Genomic DNA, 25565 nt, shown 5'->3' on the forward strand with positions numbered 1-25565 from the left:
CTGGAACTCAGTTCTGGCACCTCACAGGTGCCATGCCAAGAGAATGAGGGAGGTGTTCATGATAAGTTTCCACACCTCATTTTCTAGAAAAATAGCCCTGGATATCACACAACTAATGCATGATCTACTCCAGGCTCATGTAATACAAAATGAAGTGGTAGAATCCTTGAGGTGATATTGTGGGCTGTACCACTTTAGATATTAGGCGAGTGAATCACATATTTGAATGTTCAGCCATGTAAGAACTTCCAAGAAAGACAGAGTGAGGAGACCTTGAATGTCAGGTCAAAGTGTTCTAGCCTAATTCACTCCTTCCTGGACTCACCTATCTCCTTGCAGGGCCATTTTCATATATAAAGAAGTGTTCAAAAAGACACTCTGGCTGCAGTCAAAAGTGGTACAGTCAATTCTTCTACATTGGGACTCCACCACCTCATTATTGCACGCATGGAAGCAAAATTTCAGGTCTACCCAAGCAGCAGTATGTCTGAAGTTATGAGGTGCTGAAAAGCCCCCTGTTGATAACATAGAATAAAACACTTGTGTCCGACCATACTTGTTGACCCTCCCTTTGCATGTAGGCCTTATTCAGAAGTTCAGATGAATGCACAAAAGTCAGGACGGGGGATTGGTTTCAGATTGACTGCCCCTGTCATGTGCTAACTGTATATAACACATTGCATGCACAGCCCCTAAGACAGTTAACATAAGCTACAGTCATAGCATGACTGGATATAAAGCAAACACCTCCACAATCGGAGGTGATATGCCTCTGAATACCAATTGAGGGGGATCTCAAGTGAGAAGAGTGCTGATGCACCCAGGTCCTGTTTATAGGCTTGCTATTGGAGGATCTGGTTGGCCACTGTGAGAACAGGAAACTGAGTTGAGGTGGTCTTCTAATCCTTGAATGTCAACTTGTACATGTTAAAATTTTCTTTCCCTCACAATAATTCAAGGGTGAAAGATGTCTGTCCCTCTTGCACTTGTCAACCCTCCTGAGCAGACCATTGTTTATGCAACTTGTGGTTCCTTAACGTCGTTGGTAACCCAGGAGATGCCTCGTCTTCTTCAAGACAGGCTTATACTGCAGGATCTCTTGGCTTGACCAACTCACCTATCTCTGTAAGTTGGAAGACTCAAGAGACTTTATTAAATTCTTGTCCAACTGAACACACATTTCTTTGGCCAACTGTCTCTTTGATAGGCTCCTTGACTTCTTCTTCTGCCCTGTGAACTGCCAGAGCTGGCAGACACAGAATTCAATGGTCGGAAGCAGATGTAGCTTTTTGAAAGGTCAGGACAGGCCATGACTCTGAACTAAGTAGGGATGAGGGAATTTGTCAGTTTTGGTTTCTCTCAGTTTCTCCTGTTTCTTATTGTAAGTTCTTATTGTAAGTTTAACCCCTGATTTAACCCCTGATTTGCCGAATTCAGTTTCTGGCACACCCCAGCTTTATTTTTATTCATTGTTAAAAATGAATGTTTATAGTCATCATGGCCACTGCAGCAAAACAGTAAAAGCAATAGAATAAAGCAGGTAGACTAACACAAGTACTGTGAATATCACTATGGACCTCTGTGCGGCCAAAGTGCAGAAGAATAAACCAGGTCCTCCTTTACGCTATTTGATGGTTCCAACTTGGCAGTTCTGACCATTAGATGCAGGGATACACCTACACTCCTTCAAAGCAGCTTGAGGGGGCAACTGGGGATTGTCGTTTGTACCCCACTTAGGTTACTGCTGGTTGTAGGTGCAGAAGGAATAGAAAGCCACTTGAGGATAGGGATGGGCGAATCTCAATTTTGGTTTAAGTTAGGTTTTTTCCAATGTTTAGTTCAATTCTCCATATTTCCGCATCAATTTGTGATTTTTATTGTTGCTGTTGTTTAAAATCCTCATGAAAATTCATCAGTATTTTAGTCTGAATTTATACTTGTATACTGTACGCATGCTTGTATGCTCAATTTTGCCCAAGATGCACATTTTTATAAAGCTGTTTCTTCTAATATAATGTTTTAGATGTTGTTTCCACTAATATATGCAGTCTGTGCAGACTTTACCCTAGTAAATAATTTTTGTACCCTTCACTAGGGTAGGAACTGCATTGCAATATTCAGAGCAGTGTGAATTTTGAAGGATGCCTGTGTTTGGGTTTCATACTGTTTCAGAAAGTGCAAATTTAGTATTTCATTTCTAAAAAAACAAAGTTGATCAAATACTTCTCTATCCCTAGCCATCAGTGAAGTGCAAATTTTAAAGGCTGGTTGTATTTTGGTCTGTACATCATTACAGAAAGTGATATTGAGGTAGGTTCATCTTTAAATGTGAACTAAATTGTAATTCTCTCCCATTCTTAGTGTTGTGAGCCCCATGGCCCAAGTCATGTGAGTGTCAAGCTGCTTTTACTTACCTACTTTTGGCTAAGCTCCTGGACAAGGATAGCCTGACCATTGAATCCATACACTGGTAAACTTGAGGCTGGATTGCTGGTGTGGAATCAGAAGGCCAGATTGCTGATGGGGGCACTTGGCCGACAACTCATTGTTAAAGCATCAAGACTTGCTGCCCATTTACTACCAAGCTAGGTTCAGGGCATTGTATTAATTTACCCTGAACAGCTTAGGTCCAGGGTACCTCAGGGACCACCTGAACCCATATATTCCAGGATCTTTTCTGCTTGGAAATGCTAATAATCAATAATCAGACAACAAACCAGATGCTCTACTACTAAGCTACATACAGCTTCTCTCTCAAGTCATTATTCTGTTGTCCTTTTTTTCTTTCTCCTTGCCTCCTCCATGGTCAGTGTTTAGATTGCAAGTAGACTGTGGAGTAGAGACGAGTATCTTGTATTATTTCAGGGGTATGTCTGAAGTAGCTGTATGGGACCCAAATACATAACGTATTTGATTTTTATTTGTGAAATGGTTGAGAGAACAACTGCTGGAGGTGCAACAGCAGAGATCATTTTGTGTGGAACTTAAGGGTTATTTCTGTTAATGTTAATTCAACCAGCTAAGTGGAGGTGGGTTGAAGTGTTGCTTAGCAATCAGGCAGAGTGACATGATGTTTGGTGAGGTAGCACATGCTCTGATTGGCTGTGTGGTTCTGAAGGAGTTTTCCCCTATATGTTTGGTTGAACGTCTCCCTGTAATGTACAAGGCCTGAAGTAAGAAAGACAAAAACTCTATTTATTTTCCCTCAATTTAGCTGGTGTTTTTTACCTATTCCCCCCACCCCACCCCAGTATGGTGTTAGCAGAATATTTTCAGTATGGTGTTAGCAGAATTTCTTTTATCTGCACTCTGTTTGGGTTATTTAAGTAACTTTGCTAAAAATGGAATGGTTATAGAACCCCCCCCCCCCAGAAAGAAAGAAAGAAAGAAAGAAAGAAAGGAGATAAAAACAACAGCAACAACTCTGGACACAGATTTATTTACACCATTTCAGACTAAGCTTTTATTTTTAATATTACAAACCATTTTTTTCTTTATTCACAAACCACTGTAGTGATATAAACACTAATTTCTAAAGACAGATATACACACTTGTTGGGTTTTTAAAGATTTGTAACTGTTTTGAAGTCACAATATTCTACATATGGTATTAATCATTTCTTTTAAAATCAGAATTCATATTATCAGTAATAATTTATATAACTGGAAAAAAACACATTCCCTATATCTGACATACATTTGAATAAAATGAATGACCGGAGTGTTCTAGGAGTTTTCACAAAAATATTTTCCAACAGCATTCAGCAACCGTATCTGTTTGCAATTATCTCTAAGAATTAGACTTCAGATACTTATTGGGGACTGCCCCTAAGTTGCGATACAGCCACTTACTTCAAATCAAAACGACAAACTAACTTATCACCCACACATCAGGAGATCTATGTGTGCAAAATGATTTTTGGTAAGAAAATAAATATTTATATAACAGCTAATTTTACTTTATTTTTGTTTTTTAAAAAAGGTATTTCAGAGTGCATCAGACATGCATTGTTTGAGAAGTCATGTCACTGGGTTCTCCAGGACTGGAGTAACAAATTCCCTGTCCAGGATTGATTTTAGAGGAAATTAGTACTACCAGTTTGTAGTAGATGCCGGTATGCACAGCACTGACTGGCTAGTGCATGTGACATCACCTACCACTCTACCCGACCACTCACAACCTCTTAAATTGTTGTTTTTTTTCTTCCAGGTCTAAAATGGTTTTTCCTTTGGGGGAAATAAAGTGACAAATGACTGCTTAAACAAGTTACCAACTATGCTGCACTTATTATTTAAGCAAAATAAAACAAGGCAGACAGCTCTCCTGAAGAAAGACAACCAGACGCAGCATTCAAATTGCTGATAAGTATGTCTGGTGAATGCATTGTTGTGAAGGTGGGGAAATCTGGGCTCCCTCCACAGGTGAAAAACAAGGTGAAGAAAGTCCCTTTTCAAGTTACATCTGTAAGCACCCTTGGTTTCTGAACACTAATATCTGGTGAATTCCCTGGCATTTCAAATATAAATGCACACCAGGAATGGCCATTCTCAACCTAAACACTAAAAATTTCCCTCACTGTTTTGTGAAATTGTGTGTGTGTAAAACATCTCCTAAATTTGCCACACTGAACTCAACAGAAACTGAGAAAGGGCACACAGATTATCTTCTGAAAGCTGCATATATATCACAGAGCACGCATAGACAAACTCTGGCCCTCCAGATGTTTGGGACTACAATTCCAATCATCCCTAGCTAACAGGACCAGGGATGGGTATTGTAGTCCCAAAACATCTGGAGGGCTGGAGTTTGCCTATGCCTGTCACATAGCATCCTTTCCTAACTTGCTGCTCTCTTTCCTAACTTGCTGGACTCCAACTCCTATCATCCTTGACTATTAGCCTTGCTGGCTGTGCCAGCAAGTTCAGCATCCTGTTCAGCATCCTGTTCTCATGGTGGCCAGCCAGATGCTTGTGGAAAACCAGCAAGCAGGATTTGAGCGCAAGATCACTCTCCTCCCCTGTGGTTTTCAGCAACTGGCATAGCCAGCATGGCTAGTAGCCTTCAATATCCCTCTCCTCTATAAATCTGTCTGGTCCTCTTTCAGAGCCATCTAAGTTGGTGGCCAGTACAGTCATATCTCTATTTGTGTATCGCTCTGGATATGGAATCTTCGGGTTACCGCCATGGCAAACCCAGAAGTGTATACTTCTGGGTTTCGCCGTGCGCATCCGCAGAAGCACGCCTCTATTTATGTAATTTTCGGGCTGCGAACGGACCCCCGGAATGAGTTCAGTTTGTATCCGGAGGGTCCACTGTACTGCCTCCTGTAGGAGCGAGTTCCATTGTTCGACTATGTGTTGTGTGAAGTTGTGGTCCAAAACATCTGGGGGACACCAGGTTGGGGGAATGGCCCTAGAGGCAGGCACAGGAAGAAGATTCTGGTGCTTTGCACGCACAGTTTGGGACAATAAGCTGGGGTAATTGCAGCTGGAGTCAATCCCCAAATGTTTATACTCTAGCAAATCAAGTCTTAAACTAAAGCTACAGGGAACTTTTGACAAGCGCTGGAATGGAAAAGAATGGATCGCCACAATGGTTTGGATCAACTAGATTGTGTCTCAATCTTGCATGGTCTTGTGGATATGGGAGCTATGGATCCTGCTCCCAACCCACGCAGACCCCCCCAATTTCCTTTCACTAAGGGCAGGCTTTGTGCACATGGAGCGCACCCTTCCCTTGGTTGCACAAGATTTGTCTGTGTTCACCAGAATTCACCAATACTTTTGGGTAGGGGTGTGCTTAAGCTGAACTTCCTTTGCTTTTGATACATCCCTTCCTCTACCTCATTCCTAGCCTCAAACTGCTTTGGAGACTCCCTTCGGGTTTTAAAAGCAGCTTCCGATTCAGTGGAGTAGATAGGAGGCAGTGGGATAGAAGAAATATTGGATTTGTGATTTCTGCATGAATTTCTCAGGATTTCAATCTAGGTCTAAAAGCATGGGGGTTCAACATGACAGAAGTTATGGTCCATTCCCTGGCTAGCGGAATACATTTCTTTTTTAGTAGCCAATATTTTTTCCATTGATAAATGCATATTCCTCCCTTTACGCTCTCTGACTCTACCCCTGTGTGTGGCTCTCCCTCCCATTTGGCTTTGACAAAGACGATCTACATACACACACATATATATTTATATATATATGCGCATATATATATTTCATCTTCTGATATAAATGCTCCAGAAACCTCGTTTTCAAATCTTGTGAAACTTTATTGATGGTTTATCGTTCAACTGATCATATCGCATGCACATTACGATGACAAAGAGGAAAGCCTGATTTCACAAACACTTTTTAAAAAGCAGAATTGTTTATAGCGAGTTGGCAGGTTCACAGCGGTGAATTGATCATTTTTATTTTTATTTATTTTTAACTATAAAGTGCTCGCCCCCCTTTTTTTCTTAGGCCCGCACCATACAGATGAGAATATAATAACTATCTTCAGCAAAGAACAAAAAAAAGAAAACCCAAAAACTGTCGCAAGACAGTCTTTTTTCTGCTTTTTATTTGTTTTAAATACAAAAAACAAGAAGTTTCCCCTGACAAACACCCCCAACTTAGGTTAACTTGTAAACAGGACAACAGATGTACAGACAAACTGCAATTTTTCAGCTGTGCCAGAAACTGCCTCTTTGGCGTGAGTTTCTTCAGTGCTTTGGGGGGGGGGGGCATCAGCGAATCAGACATGGGAAGTATCTGACATCAAACCACCTTCTGTTCATCTGATGATTCTGGTGTTTTTGTTTTTAGTTGGGTCCAGCCAATTTCAAACACAACAGCCTCGGGTTGGGAAGTGGGGCAGGCTTGGAACATGTCGAAGAATTGCAGTTTGCTTACACGACACGGTCATGTTTCCAAAAGTACCAAGCAGATGAAAATACCATGATTATTATTATTTATTTATTTTCAATCTCTCTCTCTCTCTCTCTACTCAATGGTTGCAGTACTTGTAAAATGCGTATATAAACTTTTTAATGTTTGTTTATTTATTTATTTAATATGAGCAGCATTTTAAATTCTGTAAAAATGATTATACATGTGTGGTTTTTTTGTCTCTTATCTCTTGGTCTAAACCTAAAGCGCCGTAGGTGTGTCATAATAATAATAATTCCACTGCACAGATGTAAATTTTATACACTTCCCCGCCCCCCCCGCCCCGCCCACCCCACCCCCATTAAACCGGTACAAAGAATTTAACTTTTTTATTACTTTCTCTCTTTTTTTTGGAAAAAAAGAAAAAAAAATAGAAACAGTGCTTTTATCACCTTTTATTATTATTATCATTATTATCATTATTTTTTTAATCCTCCCGTAATATAAAAGTCTGCAATGATATCAATAATTTATTATACTGGAAGAAATATAAAAAGAAAGCTTGTTCATGTTCTAACTAGCAGAGATTTTCTCTTTCTCCTCTATTCTTTTCTTTGTTTCTCTCTCTTTTTTTTTTTTTTGCTTAAAGAACTAGTTATGCTTGGAGCTGATCTTGACTTGGTGGGTTACCTAGAAAGGGGGTGCCCTCTGGACAGCATTAAATTAGATTTTATGTACAGGTGTCAGTTAAAGCACCCCTCTCTCCGCCCTCCCGCCCCGCCCCAGCCTCAAAATTAACAACATAACCTTTGGCTTTGAATAAATAGTGAATAATTTAAAACAGCTGATATGGGACGATGGGTGCAGTGGCGGTCCCACTTTACGATTTAATCGTGTTGGACCCCCATCGCCACCGTCTCAACTCTCCTCTTTTCCCTCCCCTTTATAAAACAAAAATAAATGTTAGATGCACAGGAGGGAGGGGGGACCCTGATGTCACTTTAACACTCTTACAAAACAAGTGAGGAATCCTGATAGCTTAATATTCAGCATATATAATTCATTTACATGATATAGCAGTCTTGATTGTGGCCCCCAAACAGATTTTATTTTATTTTATTTTTAAATTAGTTTCTAGCAGCTTTCTAGTTCAACCACGACAATGAAAATAAGAATAATTAATCATAAGTAATCATAATATAATTTAATAATAATAACCTTCTACAGCCAGCAATCAAACTATGCAACGTTCGGAAATGAAAAGACCCACGATATTAAAATACACAGAACAAAATATCTGAGGTATAAGATAAAAAAATGTAGATTTTTTTCCTCTTTTTTATTTTTATTTTATTTTTAGAGTTGCTAAAATGATGCACTATTGCATGTATTGCAATACCCAGGCCTCGGAAAGCTTCCTTTTTTCCCCCCACATTGGAAGGGTTTTTATGGGTTTTGTCATTTAGTATGGAGCAAAACGGCTGTATCCCCCTCGGTATATACTAGCCTGCAATGAAGAAAGAACGAGACCGACATCATCAGCATGGCTCCTAGTCTTGGCATCAGTCAAGGGTGCAAAAGCATTCTGAAACAAAGCAATTTGATGGGTTGTTTTTTAAACGTCTGCTTTTCTTCACAACGGGATTTGCAATGTTAGTTGTTTTGGGTTTTTTTCAAAAAAAAATTTGCAAGCAAGGTTCAGGACACACCACTCAAAGCTGTTCAAACAGGTGCCAGCTGACCAATTAGTGAGTGAATCATCAGCTTATATGATGGGGGCGTGGGGGGGCATGCTTCTAAATACCAGTCGATGGAAACCACAGGAGGGGATTGTGCTCTTGTGCTCAGGTCCTGCTCGCAGGTTTTCCATGATGGCCATCTGGTTGCCCACTGTGAGAATGGCATCAATGGGCCCATTGGCCTGACCTAGCCAAGCTCTTCTTAAGCTCTTTAGTTCTTAAGGCCCATGTCTCCATGGGTGGAACATCTCTTCTTCATGCAAAAGGTCCATGGTTCACCCCCTGGCATCTCTAAGAGAGATCTTGTTCTGAAATCTTGGAGACCTGATGCCAAGGTGTTGTTGACAGTACTGAGCTAAATGGACCAGTAATCTGACTTGGTATAAGGCAACACATGTCAATCAAGACTGGGATCGAGTCCAGTGCTTGAACAGAAAGCTGCCTTAGATAATAATGGGCTGGGTAGAAGAAGAAGAAGAGTTTGGACTTGATATCCCGCCTTTCACTCCCCTTAAGGTGTCTCAAAGTGGCTAACATTCTCCTTTCCCTTCCTCCCCCACAACAAATACTCTGTGAGGTGAGTGGGGCTGAGAGACTTCAGAGAAGTGTGACTAGCCCAAGGTTACCCAGCAGCTGCATGTGGAGGAGTGGGGAATCGAACCCAGTTCACCAGATTACAAGTCCACTGCTCTTAACCACTACACCACACTGGCTCTGACTCAGTAGAAGGCAGCTTGCTGTAGGGGAAGGGCCATAGGTCAGTGGGAGAGGCTTACATGCAGAAGGTCCCAGGTTCAATCCCCAGCATTTACAGGCAAGGCTGGGGAAGTCCCCTTGTCTAAAATCCTGGAGAATCACCACCAGTCAGTGTAGACAATACAGGTACCTTGGTTCTCAAACGCCTTGGTACTCAAACACTTGGTTCTCAAACGCTGAAAACCTGGAAGTAAGTTTTCCGGTTTCCAAATGTTTTTCAGAAGCTGAACGTCTCATATGGCTGTCAGCTATTGTTTCCAGGGCACCTGCACCAATCAGAAGTTGCGCCTTGGTTTTCGAACATTTCAGAAATCAAACAGACTTCTGGAATGGATTAAGTCTGGCGCTTTTGTTTTTGCTATTTATTTTGCGTTTTTGTTTTTGAGGCTAATTTGTTTTTGTGACTGTGTGGAACCCAATTCAGCTATCGATTGATTTTAATGTGTGACTGTGGAAATGGATAAAAGCCCCCCATTCAAACAATGACTATCATCAGTGCAGGTAAGAATTTTTTAAATTATCTACAATACTGTCGGATTTATTTTATAGTACAGTACCTTGATTATTGCTTTCATTTTATGGATCAATGGTCTCGTTAAATAGTAAAATTCATGTTAAATTGCTGCTTTAGGGGTTGTTTTTAAAAGTCTGGAATGGATAAATCCATTTTGCATTGCTTTCTATGGGAAAGCGCACCTTGGTTTTGGAATGCTTTGGTTTTGGAATGGTCTTCCAGAACAGATTAAGTCTGAGAACCAAAGTACCACTATACAGTGCTAGATGGACCCATTATCCGACTTGGTGTAAGGCTTCCTAAGTTCCTGCTTCAGTCACAAATTAAACCCAAATATATACATGATCATTTTCTTTTGGTAATTGTCCAAACCTCAAATGACTTTTCATAGGCATCTATAAAACACATTGTAGGAAATTTTGCTCATGAAACTTTTTTTTTCCATTTACCTCAAAACACAACAGGAGTTTTGCCAAGCAGGACACTCCAATTTCACCTCAACTTGTTACTCATTCCTTAACACCCCCAGTAGGAAATTTTGCAGAGGAAACACAGCGTAAATATTCCAAATTACAAACAACAATTAGGATTAGGAAACCCCCGAGCACCTGAATTGTTTCCTCTGAGACAGCAATCACTGCTTGGAGATGCTGTCTGTTGAACCTGGGACCTTCTGCATGCAAAGCAGATGTTCTTCCTCTGAGATACAGACCTTTCCCAAATGAAATCAATACAGCCATGCTTCCAGTGGGGATAGATAGACTGGGTGACTGGGGGCGGCTGCTGAGACCACATAACACCAGTCTTGAAAGACCTACATTGGCTCCCAGTACGTTTCCGAGCACAATTCAAAGTGTTGGTGTTGACCTTTAAAGCCCTAAACAGCCTCGGCCCAGTATACCTGAAGGAGCGTCTCCACCCCCATCGTTCTGCCTGGACGCTGAGGTCCAGCGCCAAGGGCCTTCCGGCGGTTCCCTCATTGCAAGAAGCAAAGCTACAGGGAACCAAGCAGAGGGCCTTCTCGGTAGTGGCGCTCGCCCTGTGGCACGCCCTCCCATCAGATGTCAAAGCGATAAACAACTACCTGACATTCAGAAGACATCTTAAGGCAGCCCTGTTTAGGGAAGTTTTTAATGTGTGACATTTTAGTGTATTTTTGGTCTCTGTGGAAGCCGCCCAGAGTGGCTGGGGAAACCCAGCCAGATGGGCGGGGTACAAATAATAAATTATTATTATTATTATTATTATTATTATTATTATTATTATTATGACAGCCTGGTCCACCCAAGCTGTTCATGGGAACAGACCTGAGTTTGTCCCATTCCCGTTTCCATGTGGGCTTCAAAGGGAAAGTCCTTAAAAATATGCCTAGAAATAGGAATGGTGTGTGTGCGCACGCACGCACACACGCAGTGCCCTGCGATAGTTTTGCATTCATTGAAATAAAGTAGGGTGCCATGTCACCCAGGGCCAGCCCAATACATCTTGCAGCCCGAGGGTGATGGTGCTCTTTCTCTATTCCAAGTACAGAAGCAAACTGGACTGGAAGTTAAAACTTACTTCAACACTGTTGATGGGATAGGGTTCTTCACTGCACCTGAGAAAGCAAGCCAGATTATGGGGTCTAGAAAAACCCCCAATGCAGTAGGTGGGCAGAGAAGCGGGGGTTAGAAGGATCAGATGGGAGAGTGCTGCTTGCCTAATGGTAGACCAAATCCCTGATCCCACTCCATCTCATCCCACTTTGATGACTGGCCTCTAAAGACAACATTCTGCACTGAGTACAAGTTGTTGGCTTCTGCTTAGGCAAATATCTGAAAGATTTTAAGATCAGCATCATCATAATAATAATTTTAATAAGATAAGAGAAATTTATTGGGAGAGGGGTAAAGAACCTAGGAAACTGCCAACACTAAGCTAGTTGTTTAGCTTAGTGCTACCTACACTGAACAGCAATGGCTCTCCATGGGGTCTGAAAGACAGCAAGTCTTTCCCAGTTGTACCTTGAGATGCCAGCTGTTCAACCTGGGACCTTTTATATTTAGAGCATGTGCTCTACTACCGAGCTGTGAGCATGTGACTGTCACTAGTGCATGATGTACTATTGGAAGCCCAGGGCTAGTGGGAAGCCGCAGGTTGTAGAAACTGTCATATTCCACCTAAAGTAAAAAACGGAAGCTAATTTGGGGGGTTGTTCTTCATGTGAAACACTGAAGAAATGGAAACCAGAATAAATCTTTCTCACGTAAGTTCTGCATCTTTAATCTCCGCAAAATTATAAATAATAATAATAATATTAATGTTGCCCATTTGATACCAAGTGATTGGAAAGAACATAAGGAGATCCCTGCAGGATCAGGCCAATGGCCATTTAGTCCAGCATCCTGTTCTCACAGTGGCCAACAAGAAGCCTGTGGGAAACCTGGATGCAGCACCCAAGCAAAAGAGGATTCTTTCCTCCGGCAGTTTCCAACAGCTGGTATTCAGAAACATTACTGTCTCCAAAAACTGCGGCAAAAAACTAGGACCCCAAACTCCAGTATAAATATTTCCTATAACTTACTCAGCTCTGCCATTTCTCACTTCAGTGAGAATGTTATATTTTAGGGTCTCTTTTGCATAGTAAACACAAGTAGTTCATGCTACATGGAGGTACATCCATTTAAAAACAAAAAGCTGGGTGAATATAAATTTAGGTGATATAAATTTAGACTCAACCAGATCGAGAGACCTTGGCGTGATTACAAGATGTCTGCATTTCCATCCAATTACATTACTTTCACACTCCTGAAGAAAAGATTCTTTGAGAAAGTTGTGAACAATTGCTAGAGAGATGCAAAAGACTGTAATTTTTTATTTTTTATTTTATCCATCATCTAAACATGTGTATCACACTTATTTGCAGACCCTGGCGCATGTACAATTTGGCAACACACTTTTGTATCATCTGCAACTGGATCCATTGTGCCTCATGTTCCCTGCTCAAAGATACACACTCTCTTTAAGCCAGAAAAGGGGGGATGCCCTTCCAGATGATGATGTTGTACTACAAATCCCATAACCCCTGACCATTGTTCATGCTGGCTTCTGGGGCTGCCAGGAGTTGGAGACCAACAGCATAAGAGTTGTAGGAGAAATTCAATTCAGTTCACATTTCAGTGTAAAACTTCCTAATTTGCACACCCTGAAAGCGTTATGTGAACAACAGTAATGTATGCCTGCGAGGGTGAGGCTGGGATCAGAGGGTGCGTGGTGTTGTGTCCTTCCCTTTCTGCCCTGCCTGTCCTGCAACACGTCCCTAAAATGGGGGTGAGTCCATCTACATTCTGGACTATGAGTAGACTATACTGCAGAGCAGAAGGGAAGGGTATGTATTGGGCACAGATACATCAAAAGTTGGGTGTGAATCAGTCTTGATTAATTCAAATGGACTCACAGTTTTCTGCAGTTAATTTTCATTTCGCTGCTTTTCCATTGGTTGTGACTAACATTTTGCTTGATTGCCCTGATTATCTTAATTTAAGATAAACATGGTTCCACATAACACACCGGGAGGGTTATTTTCTCCTGATGCAAAAGGCCAGTATTGCCCAACAAAATGTCCCCATGGGGTCTTTTTATGTGTACATTTCAGTTTCACATAAATCACCCTTCCTGTGGAGTGTGTGTGTGTGTGTGTGTTTGTGTTTTCACGCGCCTGGTTAACTTTATGCAACAACTGGAGAGGACCGCTGAATGCTCTCCTATCCTCTACTCTTTTCAGTACAGCTATAATTTTAAATATTAACTCTAATAATAAGGGAGAGAAAATAGCAGGGATTCAGGGTGATTGACAGCAGAGGCCGGGAAATCTCAGTTTCAGCTCTTTATACTTATAATCACTGGTGTGACTTGAACCTTCAGGCAATGTAAATTCAACGCAAAAGATTGGGGGTTGGGGGGAATAAAGAAAAGAAAAGAAAAAGAATGGAGGCTACTGTGAAGGCATTCAATTTGTGATGTATTTAATTATCAAAATGACTAATTGTTCCATTAAGGTAAGTGCTCACCTAGGATATATATATATATATATATATATATATATATATATATATCCTTATGCGTGCTACATTGCCAAGAAATTAAGACATTTGTCAAGTTTACCGGGAAGGATTAATGTGGCATTTTAGCTGCCGTTAGCAGAAGAGACGAATTCAATTAAGGAAAAGTGAGAAGATGTCAACCATGCTAAGAACTGGAGAGAGGAGAGGAGGAGGGGAGGTTTGGGGCAGACTGGGAGGCAGGGAAGGGGGAGGGGAGTAGATAAATCAGCACTTACCACGGCACCAACGCCGTAGGTGGTTGCTGGAGCAAGTGTGTGGTGGTAGGGGTCTGCAGCATAAAGTCGTCCGTAACTAAAAAGAAAAGAAAAAAGAAAGCAGAGCTGAGGATTAATAAAAGAAAACCAAAGCAACCCCAGAGGTTAAAAAAGAAACGGAAAGGAATTGGAAAATGAATGCAATCAAACATTCCACTCTATCCAATTACACTGGAAATGAACTGACTCAGCACGTTATGGACGCAATATCCTCTGGGGAAATGGGTTCAGTTTACAAATGAAAAGGAAGAAGGGGGGGGAATGGCTATAATTAGCTCTACGAGATTGAATGCAAAGCAAATGTGCAGCCATGGCTGCAGAATAGGTGTGTTTTCAATTTAAGGGACCTGGTCCCTACCCTACCCCCTCAAGGAAGCCTTAGGGAATTCCCAAAAGTGTGATGGACATAAGTAGAAAATAAATGGGAAAATAATATATAAAATGTCAAAGAACAAAAGGTTCTCTCAAAGGTTTTTTTGTATAAAATGTGCCAAGCAGCTGTTAGGAAGCAGTGTGCCTCTTTGGCTGACAATCCAAATGGCAATGCAACTTCTTCTTGTTGTTTTTGTTGTTGTTAATGGATGATAAATGCAACTAAGTGGGCAGAATTTGGTTTCTGAGTGGGAAGCAACTGGGCAAGGAGACCTTCGTAGCATCCTCTTATATGACACCTGGAATATAGGGCAAAATGGTGGCGCACAAAGAAACATGCATCAGAGAACAGTGGTTCTTAATATGACAAAGAGTGACAGATCTACATCATTGGCCATATGGAGAGTTTTCTCCACTTGCCCTTTTTGAAATGCAAAGTTCAACTTGCTCATATTTTGATGCCATTTATACCTGGTGGTTTCCTATATCCACTAACCAAGCAGGGATGTGGAGACACATATGTATAATGCTTTCAGGTACAAGGGCCAGTGCATACGTGCTACCATGGGATAAGCAGAACACAGAGCTACCATCTTTTTTTGGCAACTGCCACCTTATTTCCCCCCTCCTCGTTGCATGTAGTTAGGAACAATGGAAGCTGCATTATACCAAGTCAGACCTTTGGTCCATCTCCCTCAGTAGCACTGCATTCCCTGACTGACAGTACCTGATCTCCAGGGTTTCAGAACGGATACATTCCCGTTCCTACCTGGAGATGCTAAGGACTGAACATGGGACCTTTGGTGTGCAAAGCAGATGCTTTACCACTGAACTATGGAGATGCTACCTATAGCCAACAGCTGGCAGTGTTTCCATGGAGCCGCCCACCTAACTTTTTCCCATTGTTGATTCTGTTTAGCCAGTAAGTTTCATCTGTATAGCAACACTCCAAGTTAGGGAGATAGGAAGTTGCTTTTCACCAGATCAGGTACTTGGTCTTATCTCAGTGTTGTCTATGTGGTGTCAAGGGGTCCGGTAGCTATAGTGTGATGAGAATGTATGAAACGTGCCAAATTTTCACTCCTTTAAGAAAAAACTAGGAAGAAGAAAATTACGCGTGTGAAGCTTCAAGTCATTCCGGTTAACCTTCTTTATTGCACCTGGTTTACTCCCTGGGTGTACCTGCTTCTGCCTCTAATATGCAGCTTTGGAGCCATTTTTATTTTTTAAAACAGGCAAACATGGACTTCTGCCTCCAGTAACCCCATCCAATCCGGGAAATGCATGTTATCGTGAAGTTAAATCAGATAGTGGACAAGGGAAAACTATCTTTACTCTCAAAAGGCTTTCTGAGGCTGCTATGTAGCCAATCGGATATGGATAAAGGATGATGCCACTAAGCCAAGTCAGAGTGAGGGTAATATTTCATCCCCAAATCTCTCTCTCTCTCTCTCTCTCTCTCTCTCTCTCTCTCTCTCTGTCTGTCTCTGTGTGTGTGTGTGTAATTCACCCCTTTCCCATTTTGTGTCTGCCTTACTTCACACACTTGCAGTAATCCTATAGCTAACAATGTTGACATTACTTCTGCTGGTGCATTAACAAGAGCTTCTTTTTAAAAGAAAGCACTGCAATGTTTCGGATTCAGCCTGAAGTGCGAAAAGGTTATTCATTGCAAATGGTTTTCCTTTCACAAAGTCCAAAGAGAAATGTTGTTACTGTGGTCTATACAAAATGGAAAGCATTTATCTTGTCATAAATCTTGACTGATGAGTTTCTCACTTTGGCAGAAGTTGCTCTGACAAATTAGGACCAAATAATACTGGTGTTTTTGTGCGGTAGCAATGATGTGTCTCTTTGTTTAGCAATTTAAAAGGCAGCTGTGGCAGAGGGGGACACAAAACATGATTAGCCTTTTCCCCAACAATGTAGATTGAAACATGTGGTGCATTTGAGGGTTTTTGCCACAGGAAGACTAGGTGCATGTGCTGTGCAACATTTAATTCATGATGATTATTATTATGATAGATTTATTTATACCCTGCCTTTCCTCCCGATGGGACTCAAAGCAGCTTACATATAAAAGCAAGAATCACTAAAACTGGACTTCTGGGTTAGCGCCTCCGGCAATGGCGGAGCTCCTCCGATCGGTAGGAACCTGCTCCGTGAAAAACAGGGTCTGACCGCCACGGCGACGGCGGAGACCCTTAGAAATCACAGACGGGAGAAGTCTGTGAACCTGGGATTCGGCTGGCACCTTCAGCGCCCACCTACTCGCACCTTCAGCGCCCACCTACTCGCGGGGAGACCGGTATCGGGAATCCGGAGTGATGTGGGGTGAGAGGCGCGGTGCTTTGAATCGACCGCTTATTTCACAGAGCGAAGCCGCATTGCCGCTGTTGGAGTGGAGAGCGCTGACTTTTTTCCTGTGGACAATTGGATTCTAAACAACAACCCGGGAAATTGAGCTTTTAAATAATTTAATTTGGCACTGAATGGGGAAGGTCTAAACAGGAAGTCCACCTTCCCTTTCTGTAAATAGACTGAAGCAAAGTAGTTACTAACTAAGGTCTTGGAAAGTCTCGCTTAAAGGATTAAAACTCCACTGATTGAAACTATCAATTCTGACCAAGTGAACTTGCAGGAGAAGGTGGAAAATTAAAGATTGAAGCATTACGTCTCTGAACCTGGGAACAGTTTGCAAAAAGTCCATCGACGGTAAACAGGACAAATTTGACAGCTAGCTTTAATTTGACAGTTGGCATTAATTTGACAGCTAGCTTTAAAAGAAAGATATTGTTTCTATTGTCTGCTTCTGCATTTAAAAAGAAGAAAAAGTAACTAGGAACTGTTATTAATTTACTTTTGGAATTGTGCTGGAAAGGTTTGATACAAATTGAGACTGCTTCCCTCTAGAGGGAGTTTTGGGACATTGTTACAAGTGTGCAGCTGCGAAATTACTTTGAAGATAAGGACAGTGAGAAACTAGTTTTGACCTTGAATTTCTTAAGAATGTCGGTAAAGGAAGAAGTAGCGTCTGCTCTGAATAGGACAATTTATCTGCTGGGAAAGCTGCATAAACAGATGTCATGGCTACTAATATTGATATCTTGGGAACAAAAGTGGGCATCAGCATAGAAGTCGACAAGAACCCGGCACAAGAACCCTTCTTAACTGAACAAATTGATGAATTAGAGAAGGAGAAAGTTGCTGTTGTTGCTGTTGTTGAATATAAAGCAAAATATGGGGGAGCTTTAACCCTAAAGAGGCAAATGGAGGATCACAACTTGAGGCCTTATATGACTGTAATTAGGAGAAGCCAGTTTTTGAAGATGGGTGCCTGGCCTGATCTGGAAAAGTAAAAGTGGAGAGATCCCTTTATACAGGGATCAAATGACTTTTGGAATATGAATTTGAGCCAGGAGGAGATTGGAGCTTCAGGGGCCTTTGGATTTGGAAGAACTGTGAAACAAGGTTTGGAATACTTTATGGGCCCTAGCTTTAATTATGGAAACCTGGCAGACTTGTCAAGAAGGAATATAACCATCGTTGGGATGGAGCTCCCCTGAGATCTGCTTTTTAGCACTAAAGTTTATCAAGAAGATCGGCAGAAGGGAAATGAAGAAGAGTTAAGAGCCTCGGACATCAGATCTCCAGGTTGATGGATGCCGGGAGGCTGATGGAACTGAGGGCAGGGGCCGGGACCGGGGAGGGGAGACGGAGGAAATAAATTGGGAATTTAAAGTGTATATAAAGAATTAAAAAAAAATAATGAGAAATGAAAAATCGTGGAATGAAATTTTTATGACCCTAGGGGAAATGTCTTAAAAGATTAAGTTCAATATATTAGTTTTAATGAGAAATAAGATTTAAAAAAGTGAAAATGGATGATTAATTGGTGAAAGAAGAGAATGTCAAACTACAGTATATTAAGATAAATTATTAGGATAAAAACAAGGATGAAGGATTTGCTGGAATATCTAACTGAACCAGAATACAAAGAGGGGAGGTGTGAGGAGGTCAAGGAAATAAGTTAAAGAAGGAAAGTTATGTAAAGGTTTGATTTGTTCTCTTTTTTTCTTTTTTTTTTCTTTTTCTCTGGATTCTATGCATTTTTTGCTTGTTTTTTTGTCTGTTTTTCGTTTTTTATCTTTTTCTTTTGATGTGACTTGTTTTTATGTATTGCTTTTTTTTGTTTAATCGGGTGTTTTTTTGTTGTGACTTATGTAACCTTTAAAATTTTAATAAAAATATTTTTTTTAAAAAAAAGAATCACTAAAACCATAGAAAAAAAACAATAAAAAACCAAACATTCATATAATTAAAACTGTATTTATTTATAAAATCTGTTTAAAGCATACAAATGATTACAGTAAAAAGAGCTGTGAGTTCCCAAAAGTCTGTTGGAAGAAGAAGGTCTTCACTTGCCAACAGAAGGACCACATAGAGGGGGGCTGTCTAGCTTCTCCAGGAAGGGAATTCCAAAGTCTGGGAGCAGGCAATGAGAATTTAGCTGATGTTTGTTATCAGACTGACACACACACACACACACACACATACACACACACTGAAAGACACTGGGAAATAGTAGATCCAATGAAATTAGATGTGCCCATTAACTTCAATGGGTGTACTCTGAGTAGGATTAGAAGTTAAAGTAAAGGTAAAGGTCCAGTTGTGACCGACTCTGGGGTTGCGGCGCTCATCTCTCTTTATTGGTCGAGGGAGCCAGTGTACAGCTTCCGGGTCATGTGGCTAGCATTACTTCTGGCAAACCAGAGCAACGCACAGAAACGCCGTTTAGCTTCCCAGAGCAGCGCACGGAAACGCCACTTACCTTCCCGCTGCAGCGGTACCTATTTATCTACTTGCACTTGACGTGCTTTCGAACTGCTAGGTTGGCAGGAGCAGGGACCGAGCAACGGGAGCTCACCCCGTCACGGGGATTTGAACTGCCGACCTTCTGATCGGCAAGTCCTAGGCTCTGTGGTTTAACCCACAGCGCCACCCGTGTCCCATGAATTAGAAGTTATGCTTCTTTTAATTCAGATAGTAGAATAATGTGGGGACCTGCAACTAAATGTCGCAATCTGGAGTGTTTGGAGCTCCGCTCTCTTCCCAATACGCCACTCCTTGACCCTTCCTAGATCCTCCCGCCCTCACCACCACTCAACTGTCAGACAGCAGTCTGCAGCTACTCAGCATCCTCAATTCTCATTGAGATGCTTGGGGGATGTCCTCACTTAGGTTTTTTCCCCCTCCCCCTCCTCACATCTTTTCTTTTTCATTTCTGAAAAACTTAACTGGGTTCCCCCCCTGAATTGTGCTTATAATTGATTGATTGTAAAGATGAATAGCACACTTTGCAAGAAGAAGAAAATCTTCAGAAAGTGGTTTGTAAAGTAACTGCCCGGAGATGTTGAATAAAGTATAGTTTACAACCATTAATGCATTTCACATTCCCGCTGTAATATGCCAGCAATTACCCAACACAAACTATCAGAGACAAACCACAGACCTTCTATAATACATTTCCTGCTTGTGGGAGTGTATGTTGTTGTTGTTAGTGTATGTTGTATTTAGAGAGGGGAATCACCTGTGGTGGGGGACACACCGTGGTCTCACCTGAGGCTCCTATAAGCTGTCAGCATGCAACAGCAGCCACACCACACAAACTGCTTTGACTGGCCGGCTAAACCAGATGGGGGTAGCCAACAGGTCACAAACCTTTGGTTGTTTCATTGGGTTGTTTTTGTTTTTATTATGTATTGTGTGTTTTTATACTGTGCTTTCATATTGTAACCGCCCTGAGACATGCGGGTATAGGGTGGTATACAAATTTAATAAATAATACAATAATTAAAAAAAAAATTTTGGTAAGTTAGGGACTTCCCCTGAATGAAGAGATCGGCTCTGGCAGACTGAGTGGATGAGAGCAATAGTAAGTCCAACAGTCCAGAAGGCAGTTTCTGCACATGCTGTATAGGGAAGTGAGGGGCAGATGGGGCTTATCAACCTGGGAAGGGAGCCCATCTAGGAGAAGGAAAACTGGCCCTAAACCTCCTCTGCCTTGTGGGATATCTTTGGGAGAAGAGGCGGCTAAGAAGTAAACTCTATACAACTCTATGCAACTCCTACCTAAGACGGCACCTAAGATGGCACCTTGTATGCCTCTTTCTAGCAACTTTTGCAGCCAGACTGGTACTCTGGACAACATTATTGAGGCCAAGAGGAGTGGGTTTTGTAGTCTGGGCAGCCCAGGACTTCCATACACACTGCTCAGACTTGCATCCTGGGGAGGTCACTTTGGTGCCACTATTGCAGCAGTTTGACTTTATCTCCACAGGTGCACTCCATTTTCTCAAGACAGATGGATGCCAAAAATAACCAGAACTATTATTATTATTATTATTATTATTATTATTATTATTATCATCATCATCATCGTCATCATCATCACCATCACCATCCTCATTATCATACCTCATTGCCATAACTGGCTTCAAGGGGGCTACAGATATTAAAATATATGAAGAGTGTGCACTTGTTATGAAAAAGGACAAAATAAAAAAATGAAATGAATTAGTTCAAACAGGAATCAAAACAAATGAGTTCCAAATGAAAATAAAACAAGTCCTTTCTTCACTGTTTCTATTAGGATGTAATAGAGGTAATTACAGGTGTAACTACAGCACAAGTTAGAGAAAGGCTAAAGGGACTGGGAAGAGGAATAGTAGTTGAAATGGACAGACAGAAAATTGATGTCTACCAAATGGTGACATGGTGTTCTCTCTCTCCCTCAAATTTGACACAGCTGGTTCTTTGGAGTGGGAGTAGAAAGCCGAAACATTTCATCCTAATAACCACAAGAGTTGTACATAGGAAAAATGTAACTGGATTTCATATTGAAAGGGGATCTTAAGGGATGTGTGCCTTTTTGAAATTGCCTCAAAAACAAGGATCCTTTCCACAGTTTCTTTGAAACTTGGCAGTTGTCCTGCTTTGAACAGTAGAATGCCTGAAGGTCTCAGCCATGTGGGTGGCAAACACGGTAGTTACAGGTATCCGGAGGCTGGTTGGGTCCCTTGTTGACGTTAGTGAAAAATGAAAAGAAATGAGAATGGCGAAAACGAATGGACTAACTTTGAATCACTTGTTTAAATAAACGGAAAACAAATGAATGGAGAGCTAAAGCAAATAAGACTTTTAATGGTGGATATGAATGAAGCAACTAAATTCCACTTCTTTCCTTTCTCCACTAGCAGATTTCTAAGATGTACTTTGAGGTGCAAGTTGATTCCTGCCTGGCCCTAAAAAGCCCTACAAAACAGCTTTTCATATGTCTCCACAGACAGTTTTCTGTGAAAGCAAAATTATATATGGGTGGCATACCTTAATTAAAACACCATGGAATATAATAATAATAATAATAATAATAATAATAATAATAATAATAATAATTCAATTATTTAATGAACCCAGAGAAAGCAGAATTATATATAAACTGAGGCCAGAACTGACATTTTCCTTGTCACACACCTGGAACTCTACTAATTTCAAGGATGCACCATTCATTTTAAGTGGGGGTCCTATACCTCTGTCTCTCTCTCTTTTTTAAATGATATTTATTAAAATTTCCAATAAGAACATACAAATACAAACAGCAACAATAAAAACAAACACAAACAAAGGACAACAAGTATAGTTTCGAGCCTTATTTTCTCAACCTATTTTCCCCGACTTCCTCATACCTCCCCGTTTTGTATTCTAATTTCATTATCCAATCAGCAAATCCATTCCCTTATTTCCCAAAAGTTTTTTACTAATTCTATTCCTTTTCTTAATCAACCTCTCTGAAAACCACATTATTTTTAAACCCATGTCAATCTAGCATTCATTAATCTTATAGTATTTATTAAGATAGTCTTTAAATTTCTTCCAATCTTCTTCCGCTGTCTCTTTCTCCTGGTCTCGGATTCTGCCCGTCATCTCTGCCAGTCCCATATAGTCTCCTATACCTCTGTCTCTTAGATGGTTTTGGCCCACTTGAGTGGCAAAGTAAACCACACAAGAAAGATGGGAGCAAGGCATTCTGGGATTTTCTTTGGGCCAACCAGCATGGGCCAAAATCTACCCGGTAGGCAAGTGCTGCTCTTATAAGCCAATATTGCAACCCACCCACCTACCCACACTTGGTAAAATGTTGCCATACCTGGGGGTGGGGAGAGGTAGAGGTAGAGAAGGGTTTTTTTTGTGGTACCATTGATTGGCTGTCAGGGCATCATTTTTCACATACCCCTCGCTGCTGTTTACATCTGGGATGTGTTGCTATAGATCTGGCTAACTGGTTGGGTGGGAGATTTGTATAGCTCACCCATGCATGAGAGACATCTGACCGAATATCTCCCATTGGTGACAGGATCCCCACCTGTGATTCAGGCCAAATTCTGATAGCAGTTCAATGCCTTCTCCAAAATGAACAAGGCAAATCCATCAAATGGGTCACTTCATTGGCCTCTACCAGCAAAGAGCTGCTGCTGGGATGATTCGCTTGCTGCTTTTAAAGAGAACGCTCCCCTCTTTGTGTAATACAAGAGGGTCAAACTCTTCATGAAGAAACCTAAGCATCAGCATATGCAGGGAGACATTTCCAAACAACAGCCGTGCAGATATTATCTGATAATATATATTGAGTCCTCCCCCCCTTTCATGTGATGAATAAACTTTATTTTTCTTCCTCAGGGTGACCTCTGCCTTCAGAATATGATGGTTTTATTATGATTAATAAATTTCATTTCCACAGAGGAAAAGGAACAGTGTCAGCTTAAACGGAGAGCATGCTGGCTCCCTTCTTTTTAAATGCTAATTTCAAAATGCACCCTTACATGACACAAAAATTGAAACGCTCACGAGGGTTAGCCCTCTGGATGCAGATACCCCTCTCAAAGAGATGCCAGGGCAGGAAACACGCTAGGGGTGTTCAGATGTCACATCCAGTGTGTGTACAACGGGTATACATCTGTACACAAACAGTTGAGATGTGCAAAACAGCAAGTGTACACTCTTATACGCAAACACTTGTACACATGCAAAGACAGCTTGTACCTGTTAGCTGCCACCATTTCCAGGTTCAATCCTCAGTGGCATCTCTAAGTAAATCTAGGAATATCCCTTGCCTGAAACCCTGGAGAGCAACAGCCAAACAGTGTCGGCAACACTAAATTGGATGGACTCAATGGTCTGACTCAGCATCAAGTGGCTTCCTTTGCTCCTATTAACTTCCGCTTCCTAGCTGCAGCATTTGATGCTGAAGCTTGCTCAGCATATGGTTTCTGTTCATCCTCAGATGGCTAAGAAATTAGGCATGAAAGCATGTAAGCAAGATTTCAGAAGCCAAAGAGGGCAACAGCTGGATTTTTGTCAGGCAAGGGAGTGCTCTGTGCATCTTCTTTCTTTCTTGGATTTGCACTGTTGTATAATATGTGAGAGCCGCAGGATTCACTCCCCACTAGTTGTTGTGCAATTGTTATTTTCCTTTTGTTTTCTGAGCTGGACCCAATCTGGTTCTCATCCAGTGCAACAACTTAGGTAACCAAATCAGTTTAGTGGGGCTCAGGTGTGAATCATGATGTGGACATAAATGCATTTGAGCATCTTCATCTGCACATGTTGTGTATATGTGGAAAGTTGCCTATGCAAACGGATTGATGGAGTGAGGCCCTTGAATACAAAGCATCTCTCTAGTGGTCTGCACTCTGTAGCCTTCTTGAGTACCCAACTTTCCCAAAATAGTAATTAAAAAACCCAATTTCCTCAGCTGGGCTGTTGCAGTGTATCTTTTTCCTATTGTTGCACTCAGAGGAAGGGAACACAGGAAGTGTTCTCTTCTGTTATATTTCAGTCTTTTAATTATGGCAGCTCATTTGAACTAAGAACATAACATAAGTAGAAGTGGATAGAAAAAGTTTCCCCTCCCTCTCATAACACTAGAACCTAGGGAGATGCAATGAAGTTGAATGTTGGAAGATTCAGGACAGAGGAAAGTAAGTGATTCTTCGTGCAATGCATAAACTATGGAACTTGCTCCTACAGAAGGCAGTGATGGCCACCAACCTGGGTGACTTTAAGAGGATTAGACAAATTCATGGAGGACAAGGCTATCAGTGACTACTAGCTGCGGTGGCTATGCTCTGCCTTGGTAGTTGCAGGCAATAATGCTTCTGAATATCAGTTGCTGGAAACTGCAGGAGGGGAGAATGCTATTTTTCTTGCATCCAGCATGCAGGTTTTACCACAGGCCTCTGGTTGGCCATAATGAGATGCTGAAATAGATGGGCCATTGGCCTGATCCAGCTTGCTCTCCTTATGCTTCTATGAGACAGAATGTTGGAAATACGTGTTTCAAACTGTATTTGTTGTGACATTTCCCTCTCTTGCCTAAGTATGAGTTTGTAACAGTGTAGGGTTGCGTAGAATACAAACTTGTAGCTCAGGAAGCCAAACACAGATCTGCCTGTCAGGTGCACAATACCTAGATCATCTCCATTTTTGTAGTCCCATTAAAGCAGGAAAAAAGCCCCTGCCAAGTCAAGAACACATAGGGACATGAGAACAAAGGAAACTGCCTTATAGTGAGCCAGATAATTGGTCCATCTAACGCAGTATTGCTGACACTGACTGGCAGAGGCTCTCTTGGGTTTCAGGCAGGGAATCTTCATGATCCCTAGCCAGAGATGCTGGGGTCTGAACCAGAGAAACCAGGATGCTAAGCAGGTGCTCTACCACTGAACTATGGCCCTTCCAACTATGACTCTACTGTGGGCATTCACACCACACACACTTCAATCTTCTATCTCTGCTGGAGCATTTTGCGCTTTCTGTATAGCTGGGGAAACTGCATAATCCTAGGATTACTTGCACACTCCATTGCCCATGCATGCGCTTACAGAGACCCCCA

General features: G+C 41.4%; 1 protein-coding gene and 1 long non-coding RNA gene across 38 annotated transcripts in view; one reads left to right on the forward strand and one right to left on the reverse strand.

The window, feature by feature from the left end:
• Positions 1 to 6824, forward strand: part of LOC307202577 — a 359325-nt gene extending 352501 nt beyond the window's left edge. The window contains exon 2 of the long non-coding RNA XR_013832944.1: positions 4782 to 6824. This is a non-coding gene — a long non-coding RNA (uncharacterized lncRNA). The remainder of the gene's footprint in view (positions 1 to 4781) is intronic.
• A 649-nt stretch (positions 6825 to 7473) lies between these two features.
• RBFOX1 (RNA binding fox-1 homolog 1) overlaps positions 7474 to 25565 on the reverse strand; it is a 1485186-nt gene continuing 1467094 nt past the window's right edge. For 26 of the 37 annotated variants that reach the window (XM_079952530.1, XM_079952520.1, XM_079952521.1 and 23 more), the window contains 2 exons: positions 14201 to 14276; positions 7474 to 8458 (listed from right to left, as the gene is read on the reverse strand). In XM_079952530.1, coding sequence (XP_079808656.1) covers positions 8336 to 8458; positions 14201 to 14276 — 199 coding nt within the window. In that variant the 3' untranslated portion in view covers positions 7474 to 8335. The remainder of the gene's footprint in view (positions 8459 to 14200; positions 14277 to 25565) is intronic. The other 11 variants (XM_079952524.1, XM_079952525.1, XM_079952554.1 and 8 more) reach the window with 2 other exon arrangements.

This window comes from Podarcis cretensis (assembly GCF_951804945.1).
Source record: "Podarcis cretensis genome assembly, chromosome: 14".
Taxonomy (NCBI): domain Eukaryota; kingdom Metazoa; phylum Chordata; class Lepidosauria; order Squamata; family Lacertidae; genus Podarcis; species Podarcis cretensis.